Source organism: Heteronotia binoei, chromosome 2 (genome assembly GCF_032191835.1).
Source record: "Heteronotia binoei isolate CCM8104 ecotype False Entrance Well chromosome 2, APGP_CSIRO_Hbin_v1, whole genome shotgun sequence".
Lineage (NCBI taxonomy): Eukaryota > Metazoa > Chordata > Lepidosauria > Squamata > Gekkonidae > Heteronotia > Heteronotia binoei.
This window is the reverse complement of record NC_083224.1, coordinates 121,077,343-121,091,383: the sequence shown is the minus strand read 5'-3', so window position 1 is coordinate 121,091,383 and position 14,041 is coordinate 121,077,343. Positions and strand designations below refer to the sequence as shown.

Sequence of the window (14,041 nt, the reverse complement as noted above, 5' to 3'; positions counted from 1 at the left end):
TTTTAAAAAAAAGCATAGAAAACTTTGCTTATATGTCAAATATTAGATGTTAGATATTTCAAGGGAGGTTTAACTGCAGGAAGCAAAAAGGCTTTCTTTCTGCTGCTTAAACAATACAAACAGACCACAAAGAGTTAAAATATTCTCATAGCTGCTGATGTACTTTCTGTGACCTTGTTCAGCGCAGAGAAGGCTTGGAATCCAACACAGTTTAACCAGTTCTACCTGCCTAGCTATAAAGTGAAGCCCTTACCAAAGGATGAAAAAAGGAGAAGTCAGCAAGAAAGCAAAGCGTACAGCGTCCTCACAGTCTGAGACCAGGAAAATATTGATTTCATTACTGGGCATAAATTCACATTGTTTGTGAACATAATACAACTCATAATTTTCTGTGTAATAAACTGTAGTTATCATGTGATTTCTTGTTCGTGAAAACCCATTTCAGAGTTCAGCAACCATGATCATTTTTTCAACTGCCTTATCTCATCACAAGCTGAAGGCACAGTAAGACTAATTTCACACATGTTGGATGATGCACTTTCAGTGTGCTTTAGCAATCCTTTGCAGCTGGATTTTCCTGTGCAAAACAGGTAAATCTACTTGCAAACAACTGGTAAAGTGCATTATCCAATGTGTGTGAAATTCACCTAAGATAGAAAAACCCTAGGCTTTTTTTGTAGAAAAAGCCTAGCAGGAACTTATTTGCATATTAGGTCACACCAGCCAGCCAGAACTGCGTTCCTGTGTGTTCCTGCTAAAAAACCACCCTGGAATAATCCCATCACAGCAGACCTGTGACTACACAGCTATTGAACATAGCAGGAGTCAAGTGCACCTTTAAGACCAACCAAGTTTTATTGAGAACGTAAGCTTTCATGTGCTCTCTAAGCACACTTCATCAGACGAGGGGATCAGGTATTATTTCTAACATGGGCCCACTTGATACACAACCAAATGGACAAAATCTATTTGTGTGAAGCAACATGACATGTTCTGGTGATTTTCATCACTTTATTAGCAAGAAAGGGGGAAGGGAAGAGAAAGCATGAACACACATTAAGCTGTCTTATACTGAATGAGACCATCAATCCATCAAAGTCAGTACAGTCTACCCAAACTGGCAGCAGCTTTCCAGGGTCTCAGGTGGAGGGCTTTCACATAACTTTTTACCTGGTCCTTTCAGCTGGAAATGTTGGGGTTTGAACCTGGGACCTTCTGTATGCAAACCAGAGGCTCTTCTGCTGAACCACAGCCCTTTACCATTTTGCAATGATATGTGAAAACCATCAATCCTGCATGATGTGATGCTTCATATAAGCAACATTCCATGTTCAAGCAACAGGCCAAAGTTCCATCATGCCAATGAATGCACAACCAAGACAAATCTTATCAGACAGGTATAACAGGTAAACACAATGAGCAGGGCTTTTCTTGAGCAGGAATGCACAGGAGCGCAGTTCCGGCTGGCTTGGCATCAGTGGGTGTGGCCTAATATGCAAATGAGTCATTACTGGGCTTTTTCTACCAAAAAAGCCCTGGTGACATCAATGTGCTATTTGTGTTCTTGTTGCAATTTATGGAAAAGGAACACAATTACAATCCTGCCCTATATCTTTAACTCTACATAAATGGTTTTGTAATCATTGCCAAATGATAATACTGCATGTTCTTGACCTTTCAAATATTGTACTGTAACATAAAAAAAAATTCCTAAATAAACGCTATAGCTGTCCTGAATAACAAGTTTCTCTCATTAATTCCTCTCCTCCTCATGACTATGGGATATTTAACTACAGTCTTAATATTGTTCAACATCTGGCTCAAATTAGCTGCTAACAAAACTGCCAACAACTGTTTTCTTAATTGACATTTGAGAATTTGAAAGGGCCTAGAAAAAGAATATTCAAAAAGTGTCCTTGTTTAAGTGGAATACATTTTTTGATCAAACCTGATTCAAGTACATACATGGAACATCTGAATAGGGAAAGGTTACTGCAGAATTGCAAAGGTCAAGTTAGTATGGGCTACACTAGGGATGCTGTTGGTGGTTTTTCACTTTTATGTTCTATTTGACATTGGATTTTAAATCTTAAAATGGAGTTTTACAGTAACTTTGATTTAACTTTCTGTTCTGGAACCCTATGAAGCAGTTGTTTCTACTTCTTCCTACCCTCCCAATAGTTGCCTGAGATTTCCAAAATATTGATGCTGGAGGATGTGGACCCATGTGAGCAAAACACCATGTGTCTGCATGAGTTTGCGTTTTGGAATTCTTGGGGGGAATTACCAAGGATAAGAGGAAAGCAAGGAAGAACAGCTTTATGGACTTCCTAGTGCTTCTGCTTCATAATGATCCAAGACATTATTCCTTGTTCATAAGTTTATTTGCTCTAACACAGGGAAATAAGATGTATTCCAAAATTTCAGACCTCAGTCTCTTTGAAACTTTTACCTAGTGTTTCAGAATATGATCATGCAATCTCATGAAAGGGAATGAAAATTCAATCAATGGCTAGTGTAAAGTGATCTTGTAAAAAATGATCCCAACTTCACTTACACACCAAAGAATTTTGAACTAGTTCCACCATTCAAGAAAGAGGTTTTCAATAACTTGAGGTAGCTCTCTTAAATATGTCACTTTCTAACATCAAATAGCTACCAAATTTTTAGCAAAAGGAGAAAAAAATGAAAACATTTTCATATCATTGTAGGGCTGTAGTCAGCGGTGGGTGGGGAGGGGGAACAGTGGCAGTGCCCCTTATAGAATCTGCAGCACCACCCCTGTGCCCCCTGTTGGCTACAGCCCTGAATCATAGGTGCATTCATATCTTGAATGCTGTGTATAATTCTGCTTGTTTTACTTCAAGCAAAATGTAACTGAGGGGTGACAGATATAACCATGTTCCTAGATCACCACCATCATTAAAAAGCCTAACACAGGCAATTTGAACATTCTGTGAGAGCCCGATGGATCAGGTCCACAATGCAGTGGGACAGTGTGCCCTCCCCACAGCATTCAGAAGCGCTTTAACAGTTGCCAGGGAGGATGGCCTTTTGGTACTTGAAAAATAAAAGTGCCCAGTCCATCACACTGCAGGCCAATCATAAGTTTTTAAATTGCCCATGTTAGCCCTTGAAGTAGCAACAGCATCCCTGGGCTGGAGTTGGGATGCTGTCTTGTATAGTCCTGAGATAGGAGAAAATGGCCCACAGAATGATCTGAAAGCACCACTGAAGCCAAGCAAGTCTCATCCTGAGCAATGCTTGATCAGAGTCTAATTGGGACCCATATATGCCAAGCACCCATATATATGAACCAATTCAGGAAAATGCTAAACAAGTTTATAACAATGCAGCACAGAAAAGGAACTGGTAGATATTGTGATGGAAATATACTAAAACATGAATAGTGTAGACAAAGAGTTAGTTCAGATGACCTGAGTTGCCAACAATTATTTGATTGATAGTTGGGAATTTGAAATTCCCTCCAAGAAGCATATTAAAATTGTCTTTGTTTAAGAAGAATAAAAATGCTTGATCATACTTCTGATACAATAACAAGAGAATGTGTGTGCCAGTTTTAGGCTTCTATGAAATTTCTCTGGCTGGACCGTAAACTAATTGTGTTAGTTTAGTTCAGCACAGTAAACCAGTTGTGTAAACTAACTACCACCAATACAAATTATTAGCTAGTGCATTATTACTTGCATAAAGAAACGAATGAATTTTACTGTATTCAAAATGAATTAAGCCTTATACCAAGAACTATAGCTGGCATAAACAGGTGCTTTACAATATGGCTGCTCTTTTTCCAAACTTTACACTGGTATAGGTGAGATTAGGAAACATCACAAGCTACTCTTCAGGTGGAATGTTGGTATAAAGATTTATTGGTGGTATTTTTAATTGTTGCACATATGTGACTGCAGATGCAACATAGATGACTGGAAGAAAGGCTTCTTCAGTGGTAGAGAATGTTCAGGGTAAACACTACAATAGTATTACTTCTAGAACCCCTATACTCTCTTCTGGTATATATAGACAAATGTATAGGCCTCCTCAGATCAATCATGACAGAAATTGTGTAATCAAATGCCACCTCACAATAAGATAACCATCCAGGACTTGACTTGTGACTCCGTGAGATCTCCCCCTGCCAGCCAAATCAAGAATCCTTCCTCTCATTTTCTACAAATATCACACCAAGGGACACATAGAGGGATAAATCCGATCCCAGGTAACAGTATTGTGAGCCGCCCTGAGCCTGTTTTGGCTTGGAGGGCAGGATATAAATCAAACTAAACTAAATTAAAGTAAACTAACATATACCATCCATCTTACACTGGTTCCTTTGTCCCATTTCACTCACCTGTACATGAATACTTCTACTGGGTTAGGGGTATTAAAGATATACTCAATAAAAGCAGATATAACAGAAATGATTGGAGGTGCTGGAACTAGGGTTGCCAAGTCCAATTCAAGAAATATCTGGGGACTTTGGGGGTGGAGCCAGGAGACATTAGGGGTGGAGCCAAGATCAAGGCTGTGACAAGCATAATTGAACTCCAAAGGGAGTTCTGCCATCACATTTAAAGGGATAGCACACCTTTTCAATTCCTTCCTTCCGTAGGAAATAATGAAGGATAGGGGCACCTTCTTTTGGGGCTCATAGAACTGGACCCCCTGATCCAATCTTTTTGAAACTTGGGGGGTATTTTGGGGAAAGGCACTAGATGCTATACTGAAAATTTGGTGTCTCTACCCCAAAAAACAGCTTCCCCGAAGACCCAGATACCCGCAGATCAATTCTCCATGATTTTCTATGGGAATAAATCTCCATAGGGAATAATAGAGTTCCCAGCAGACATTTCCCTCCCCTCCCCCCGCTTTCTGATGACCCTGAAGCGGGCGGAAGGTCTCCAAACCAGGGGATCCCCTGCCCCCACCTGGGGATTGGCAACCCTAGCTGGAACAAACAGCTGACTCCTGCATATCTAAATGGATGGAAATTCTATTAATTTGAACTTACTTCCAAACAAAGATGATTAAAACTGCTATTGCTAAAAACATCATTTTGTCTCTTTTAAAAATGCTATAAATATGAGAAACACCACGTGTAATGCAAACAACAGCTATTTTTTTAAGTTACAATATTTTTGAGAAACTGGGCAATTTATTTTGAATAATTTGATAAATGTACATTATAATGATCCTGTGCTGTCCTGAAGATATGGATTTTCAGCAGTCTGCCACATTTACCATAATGAAAAAAGGAACTCAAGCTTTCCTCCTGAAAGCCATGTTCTCTTTGGCACTAGTACACACTGGGCATAAAATACAGGGCATTCTATTTCTATCACAAAATTTAAATTTTCATAAAGTAGTGACATTCCAGTATACAAAAAGGTGATAATAAGAAAAATCACTTTGACTCTCCCTCATGCAAACAGCTATTACTTGTCTTGTTACAGCGGATTAATGAAATCTAGTCTTATTGTATTACAATTATTGTATTGTAATAGTTCAGGATTAAATAGTATGCGAAATATATCCTTTTCTGGTTACGGAAGAAACACTGCTGTCACAAGAAGACGCCCAAACAAAGCAGACAAACAAATATAGGAACAGACATTTCATTGTTGTTACTCAGACTACAAAGATGAACTGACTGATGAAGACACAGCTATCTAAAGCAACACTAAGGTACACCAAAGAGGTAACAAGAAGCATGACATACAGATTACTGAACGTAAATTGAAAGCCTCCCACCTGTGTCTGTTGAGGGATATTTACAAAGCTTGGATCCCGTGGTCCAACACTGACGAATCGGTTTGCAGGGGAGGTGCTGGGTGTCGAGTAGGCTGTGAAGGGAAGGGACACATGCGTTCAAGAAGCAGCACTAGATCACACACAAGCAACACCAAAACCAACATCATTCTTGAAGCTACCTAAACAGATGTTGAACACAGAAATGAGCTCACACTGTATGGGTCAAGAATCTGACTTGAGACAACTGTTTCAGAATGATGGAAATAGAAACATGACATGAATAGGCAGTAGGAAATAGCCTTTCTGTTCAAGACAAAATGAGGTGATGCAAATTTGTGATGTTAAGTTTGCTGAATATATTTTTTTATTTGAGACAGTTTACTTAGTTCAAGCTTCCACATGCAGTAAATCCTGGGCCTGTAAGCATGCTCCCAATTCATTTGCAAGAAGACACTGTCTTAATGAGTGTTGTTCTTATGCCTGAAGTGACTCATGAGCATTTTAGCATGATTGGTTCTTTACTCCATATTAGAATTCTTGCTCCATGTCACAGGACTGGACAAACTGTGAATTATCTATATCAGGGGTGGCCAATGGTAGCTCTCCAGATTTTTTTTGCCTACAACTCCCATCAGCCCCAGCCATTGGCCATGCTGGCTGGGGCTGATGGGAGTTGTAGGCAAAAAAAAACATCTTGAGAGCTACCGTTGGCCACCCCTGATCTATATGATGGGTTCAAAATGCTAAAATGATTAGCAAATGTAATGACACACAGTTGTGGGGCAGGGAAAAATGTATATAGTTACTAGCTACAAAAGTTATTGGCCATGATGCAGCAAGATTATGGTCACAAGTGTGGATCCCCTGTTGCGGAAGACTGGGGAATCAGAATGTCACATAGACTTTATGACTGCCATTTGATGGCTGAAGATGAGAGCCAGTTTGGTGTAGTGGTTATGTGTATGGACTCTTTATCTGAGAGGACCAGGTTTGATTCCCCACACCTCCACATGCAACTGCTGGAGTGACCTTAGTCAGCCATAACTCTCTCAGATCTGTTCTGCTCAAGAGCAGTTCTGGAGAGCTATCTCAGTTCCATCTACCACACAGGTTGTCTGTTGTGGGAAGGGGAAGGAAAAGGAGATTGTAAGCTGCTCTGAGACTCTGTGTGAAGTTCAGGATATAAATCCAATATCTCATTATTATTATTATTCTTGGACTGTGGCCATTAAGTAAACTTAAATTTCTTCTAAAGCTGATGCACTGTATTTTAATAATGGTTTTATTTTTGAGCATTTCTTCATTTCTGCTTTTCAGGACTTCACTTGTTTAGTTTATTAAATTTTAAATGGTACCAACCAGGGCTCTTTTTCTATCAGGAGCTCCTCTGCATAGTAGGCCACACCCTCTGATGTAGTCAATCCTCCAAAAGCTTACAAGACTCTTAGTACGGGGCCTACGGCAAGCTCCAGGAGGATTGGCTATATCAGGGGGCATGGCCTAATATGCAGAGGAGCTCCTGCTAGAAAAAGAGCCCTGGTACCAATTATTTCCCACATATAATCCATTCACCATTCATGAGAAATTTAGCATAGTAAATTTGTGTATGATTTTGTTTCAATGTATTTATAAATTGATGTGATTTAATAAAAAATTAATCATACATTGAAAAAATAAAATGATCATTCACAAAATGGTCCTCCTGATAGCATCTGGGTTTTGAACACTGTGTGACACAGAATTTTGGACTGGATAGGCTACTAACCTGCTCCAACATTAGGCTTGGCAACATTAGACTTGGCATCCCAGCAGGGGATCCCCTGGTTTTACAAGCTTCACCCCACCCCCAGCCAGCTGGCCAATGGGGGGAAGCCCTACCCCCACAGCCACCATGTACCTCTAGATCTTTGACAGGTTTAGAAACCTGCAAATAGGTCCCATTTTAAAATATACGTGTGTGCCTTTAAATTTGAGCAGGAAGTACTTCCTGGAGAAGAGTCAGCAGCAGAGCCTGGTGAGAGCACAATCCCTCAGTTTGTTTTGCTTTTGTTTCAGAGCAAGTGTGTGTGTGTGAAAGAGAGCAGCATAGACGCTGTACTTTGCAGATGTCCTTGTGGAGGAACCAGGGCCAGTGAGTGTGTGTGTGTGTGTGTCTAAGAAGAGAGACAGAGACAAAGACAGAAAGACAGGCAGAAAGAAAGAAAGACAGGCAGAAAGAAAGAAAGAAAGAAAGAAAGAAAGAAAGAAAGAAAGAAAGAAAGAAAGAAAGAAAGAAAGAAAGAAAGAAAGAAAGAAAGACAGGCAGAAAGAAAGAAAGACAGGCAGAAAGAAAGAAAGAAAGAAAGAAAGAAAGAAAGAAAGAAAGAAAGAAAGAAAGAAAGAAAGAAAGAGGGAGAGAGAGAGCATGCACAGTCCCTGTACTTTTCAGAAGTCTTTGTAGAGCAGGGATGGAGAACCTCTGTCCCAAGGGCCGTATGTGACCCTTGAGGTCACTTGGTGTGGCCCTCGGGGATTGCTGGGCAGAACCGAGCCATGTGGCAGCCTGTCTGGGGCCTGTCTGGATTGTGGGGCCCAGCCACACTGTGCAGCAGCCTCCCCAGGGCTAGGCAGGGATCACAGGGCCCAGATGTACTGTGCGGCAGCCTCCTTGGGGCCTGACTGACTGGCCAGAATTGCTGCAGGGCCGGAAAAGTTACTGTCACAGTTCACTTTGCACTTGATTATCCCAGATGGTGTGGCCTAATATGCTAATGAGTGTGTGACCTAATATGCTCATATTAGGGGTTGTGGTCTAATATGCTAGTGAGTTCCTGTTGGGCTTTTTCTACAAAAAAGCCCTAGACCTATGCATTTGCCTAGGGCGGTGGGCCAGGTGTGTGCGTGTGGGCCAGATTAGGCTCTCCCCACATGACTTCAAATAAAAAAACACACAATTATTTGCATTAATTTTGCCAGCCTGAATTGTTCTCCCTTGGCAGAGCACTGTTTTTTAAGTTGATAATGTTTTATGGTCCGCGAATGATGTTATAAATATCCATATGGCCCTTGGCAGAAAAAAGGTTCCCCACCCCTGTTGTAATAATAATAATAATAATAATAATAATTTTTTATTTCTATCCCGCCCTCCCCGCCGGAGCAGGCTCAGGGCGGCTCACAACAGAAAACACACATTACATCAATTATACTTATAAAACATGGTTAAAACAATTACAAATTATTAAAATTAACTTAACAATATGGCGTTATAAACAGGTTTCAGTAAATTTCCGAGAGTAAAAGCATTTCAAGAATAAGAGCATTTCCAGCAGCATACCTAGTTTGTCACTAGTTTTCCACTAGTTGAAGGCCATCTTGAAGAGGTGGGTCTTACAGGCCCTACGGAATCCATCTAAACATCGTAGGGCCCTCACCTCCTCAGGGAGTTGATTCCACAGTAATGGAGCGGTAATAGAGAAGGCCCGGTCCCGGGTGGCCTTCAGTCTGGCCTCCCTTGGCCCAGGGATATTCAACTGGTTTTTCCCAGATGACCTCAGTGCCCTCTGGGGCTCATATGGGGAGAGACGGTCCCTTAGGTAGGTAGGTCCTCGGCCATATAGGGCTTTAAAGGTAATAACCAGCACCTTGTAGTGAACTCGGTATGCCACTGGCAACCAGTGCAGCCCGCGCAGCCCCGGCTGTATGTGCTCCCACCTTGGGAGCCCCAGCAACAGTCTAGCCGCTGCGTTCTGCACCAGCTGCAGCCGCCGAATTCGGCACAAGGGCAGCCCCATGTAGAGGGCGTTGCAGTAGTCCAGTCTCGAGGTGACCGTAGCATGGATCACCGTTGCTAGGTTGCGGCGCTCCAGGAAGGGGGCCAACTGCTTCGCCCGTCGAAGATGAAAGAACGCGGACTTAGCAGCGGCCGCTATCTGTGCCTCCATTGATAATGAAGGCTCCAGAAGAACCCCCAGGCTCTTGACCTTGTGTGCCGCTTTAAGCTGCACACCGTCAAGAACTGGCAAGGGGATTTCCCCTCCCAGGGCACCGCGACCCAAGCACAGGACCTCTGTCTTCGTTGGATTCAGCTTCAGCCCGCGTAGTCTGAGCCAGCCTGCCACGGCTTGCAATGCTAGGTCCAGGCTTTCTGGGACGGAGCCAGGCCGGCCATCCATTAGTAGATAGAGTTGGGTGTCATCAGCGTATTGATGGCACCCAAGCCCAAACCTCCGGGCAATCTGGGCAAGGGGGCGCATATAGATGTTAAACAACATCGGGGATAGAACTGCCCCTTGTGGCACCCCACATGCTAGTGGGTGCCTCCAGGACCGTTCCCCCCCAATGGCCACCCTTTGTCCCCGTCCTTCGAGGAAGGAGGAAAGCCACTGTAAGGCCAATCCCCCAATCCCCACGTCAGCGAGCCGGCGGGCCAGTAACTGATGATCGACCGTATCAAATGCGGCCGACAGATCCAGCAATATCAGCACCGCCACGCCGCCTCGATCCAGATGCCGCTGGAGGTCATCCACCAAGGCGACCAGCACTGTCTCCGTCCCATAACCCGGACGGAAGCCGAACTGGTGAGGGTCTAAGGCGGAAGTGTCATCCAAAAAACTCTGCAACTGTAACGCCACTGCCCTCTCTATAACCTTACCTAGGTTCGAGACCGGCCGATAATTTGCCAATTCGGCCAGGTCTGCTGTACTCTTTTTTAGGAGAGGGCGGACCATGGCCTCTTTCAAAGATGTTGGAAATTGCCCTTCCAAGAGGGATCTATTTATGATATCCCGTATAGGATATCTAAGCTCCCTCTGGCAGGATTTAATTAGCCAGGAGGGGCATGGGTCAAGGTCACAAGTTGTAGGGCGTACAGTTGAGAGGACTTCGTCGACTTCCCCAAGACTAAGCGCGTCGAAGTGATCCAAGATAACCTCAGAAGACAGGCACGGAGCCCCGGGTTCATCTACTGCGTTCAATGTGGCAGGAAAGTCCTGGCGGAGCGACGAGATTTTATCTGCAAAAAATTTCGCAAAAGCCTCACAGCCTATTTCCAATTCTCTCATATTTGGTCTGCCTTGGGGCAGAGTGGTCAGATTCTCAATTATCTTAAATAATTGTGCTGGGCGCGAATTTGCAGATGCAATCCTAGCCGCAAAGTATTCCTTCTTTGCGGCTTTGACTGCCATCTCATAAGACTTCATAAACGTTCTGTAGGATGTTCTCGTCGCTTCGTCACGAGTATGCCGCCACCGCCTCTCTAGTCGTCTGAGTCCCTGTTTCAGTTGGCGTAGCTCCGAGGTATACCAAGGAGCCAGCCTACTTCGGGGGCGCAGAGGACGCCGGGGTGCAATTTCGTTGATGGCCCTGGATAGCCTGTCATGCCAGGTATCTACTAGGTCATCAAGGGAATTGCTAGGGGGCCAGGGATCCCGCAGAGCCCTCTGGAACCGTTCAGGGTCCATCTGACTCCGCGGGCGAGCCAAAATAGGCTCGCCGCCTGTACAGGGTCGAGGGGGCGCACCCACACGGGCCTTAAGGGCTAGGTGGTCCGACCATGGCACCGCTTCTACTGCGATACCGTCCACCAAAATCCCGGACGCAAAGATCAAGTCTAACATGTGTCCGGCCTGATGCGTGGGAGTGGTAACAAATTGGGAGAGCCCAGTGTCGCCATGGAAGACACTAGGTCCAGCGCCTGATTGGAGGCCGCGTCGTCTGCATGGACATTGAAGTCACCCAAGACCATAAGCCTTGGGAACTCCAACGCCCAGCCCGCCACCGCCTCCATCAGGGCTGGTAAGGCGCTGGCTGGTGCGTTAGGCGGACGGTACACCAGCCAGATCGCCAACCCCTCCCCCACTTCCCACGCCAGACCGGCACATTCCAAGCCATCGATCGTTGGGGCCGGGAGAGCCCTAAAGGAGTAACCCTCCCGTATGAGTAGCGCCACCCCACCCCCCCCGGCCAGTTGTCCGTGATTGGTGAAAGACCGAGTAACCCGGGGGCGCCATCTGGGAGAGAACCACCGTCTCTCCATCTCGCACCCAGGTCTCGGTCACGCAAGCCAGGTCCATATCCTGCTTAAGCAGGTACTCCCTAAGGATTGAGGTCTTATTATTTATTATTATTACTTATTATTATTTATGGACCTGGCGTTGTAGAGGAACCAGAGCCAGTAAGATGTTACTGGCATGATGTTAGCACCAAACTGTTGTTTTAAAATTGCACTAATAATTTTAAATTGTAACCTGTTTTAACTCTTAATGGACTTGTGATTGTGATTGTTTTTACTGTTTTATTGTTGACATATGATGTTGTTAGCCACCCTGAGCCTGCTTCGGCGGGGAGGGCGGGATATAAATATATATATATATATATATATATATATATATATATATATATATATATATATATATATATAAAAATAAGAAAGAAAGAGTGTATGTGAATCTCTGTGCTTATTTTGCATTGTTTTCAGAGTCTTTGTATAGGAACCTTTTTTCTGGGATGGAGGAAAACTCCATCTGTCTTTTTATTTGTCAGTGTTAGCCTGAAGAACAGCAGTTCCAGTGAGATCACAAAAATGTGAGCTTGCAAACTGTGCATTTTGGCTGCTTTTTGTGTGTTTACACTTTCATTTACTAGAATTGCAGCTATTGGGGGTGAGGAAATGATGGCTATTCAGGTGAACTACACTGCTGTATTTTTATGTATTTATTTTGGGAATGGGAAAGTCTGGCTCTGCCTAAAGTCTCCTGGCTCCACCCCCAAAGTCCCCAGGTATTTCCTGATTAGACTTGACAACCCTATCCAATATAGCCTCTCGTTATGGTCACAGTTACATCACTAAAATAGTTCTGATATCAATGAGATAGTCCTTATTCCTCCCAAATCAGTAAGTCAACTATACAGAAGAAGGGTGTTTAAGTTATTCAGTGAGCTGTCTGATTCAGTTGCTCTGATACAGTTGTTGGGGAAATGCTATGTGAATTTTCAGAGTACTATTGAACAGAATGGCCATTAATGTTATGTTAAATAATGGCTACAGTGGAATTACAATAAAACATTTAGACATAAGAGTGAAAACATGATGTTCTACATATGATGATGTGTGTGTGTGGATTACCCATAATCATCCCCCTACCTCATCATACTCAGAACTGTGTGCAGTTCTGGTCGCCGCACCTCAAAAAGGATATTATAGCATTGGAGAAAGTTCAGAAAAGGGCAACTAAAATGATTAAAGGGCTGGAACACCTTCCCTATGAAGAAAGGTTGAAACGCTTAGGGCTCTTTAGCTTGGAGAAACGTCGACTGAGGGGTGACATGATAGAAGTTTACAAGATAATGCATGGGATGGAGAAAGTAGAGAAAGAAGTACTTTTCTCCCTTTCTCACAATACAAGAACTCGTGGGCATTCGATGAAATTGCTGAGCAGACATGTTAAAACGGATAAAAGGAAGTACTTCTTCACCCAAAGGGTGATTAACATGTGGAATTCACTGCCACAGGAGGTGGTGGCGTCCACAAGCATAGCCACCTTCAAGAAGGGGTTAGATAAAAATATGGAGCAGAGGTCCATCAGTGGCTATTAGCCACAGTGTGTGTGTGTGTGTGTATATATATATATATATATATATATATATATATATATATATATATATATATATATATTTGGCTGCTGTGTGACACAGAATGTTGGACTGGATGGGCCATTGGCCTGATCTAACATGGCTTCTCTTATGTTCTTATGTTCTTACAGGCTGAGAAGATAGTGTAAATCTACTGTACATCAGAAAAGCAATCTTCTTTGCCACTTTTGATGGTGCAGAAGGTGACAGCATCTCCTATCCCAGTGCTGGTGAGGCTTACTGTCCTACTCTTACCAACTGGCAATGGAGAGTGCAAGATAGCCCTACAATCATAAATACCTACTTATAGTGACTCAGAAGTTATAGTGTTTAGCAAGGGATTTCCCCATGTTTAATAAAGGTGTAGGAAGGTACATTTATGTTTTTCAAGTTTTTATATTCTAGATGCACACAGGAATAACTCAATATAGCAAATATAACATTATTATTATGAAGTTCACTTTTCCCTTATTTTCTTAGCTAATATGACTAACAGCCACACTATACTGGATCCCTTCAGAAAAATTAAATGGAAAGATAGAGGTCTCAGAGCTCCAGCCCTGGTATAGCTCTTCACTGTGGTACATTTTTACTAAGCTTCTAAACTTAATATACCTTAACAGTACAATCCTAAAAAATTACACCCTTCTTAATCCATAGAAGT

At 43.0% G+C, this 14,041-nt stretch overlaps 1 protein-coding gene across 7 annotated transcripts in view; it reads right to left on the bottom strand.

The window, feature by feature from the left end:
• The window catches only part of NFIA (nuclear factor I A), a 933,690-nt gene that overhangs the window by 52,201 nt on the left and 867,448 nt on the right, over positions 1-14,041 (bottom strand). For 5 of the 7 annotated variants that reach the window (XM_060231906.1, XM_060231903.1, XM_060231904.1 and 2 more), the window contains one exon: positions 5,770-5,861. The exons of the other annotated variants lie outside the window; for them this stretch is intronic. In XM_060231906.1, the coding sequence (XP_060087889.1) occupies positions 5,770-5,861 (92 nt within the window). The remainder of the gene's footprint in view (positions 1-5,769; positions 5,862-14,041) is intronic. 7 annotated transcript variants of the gene reach the window in all.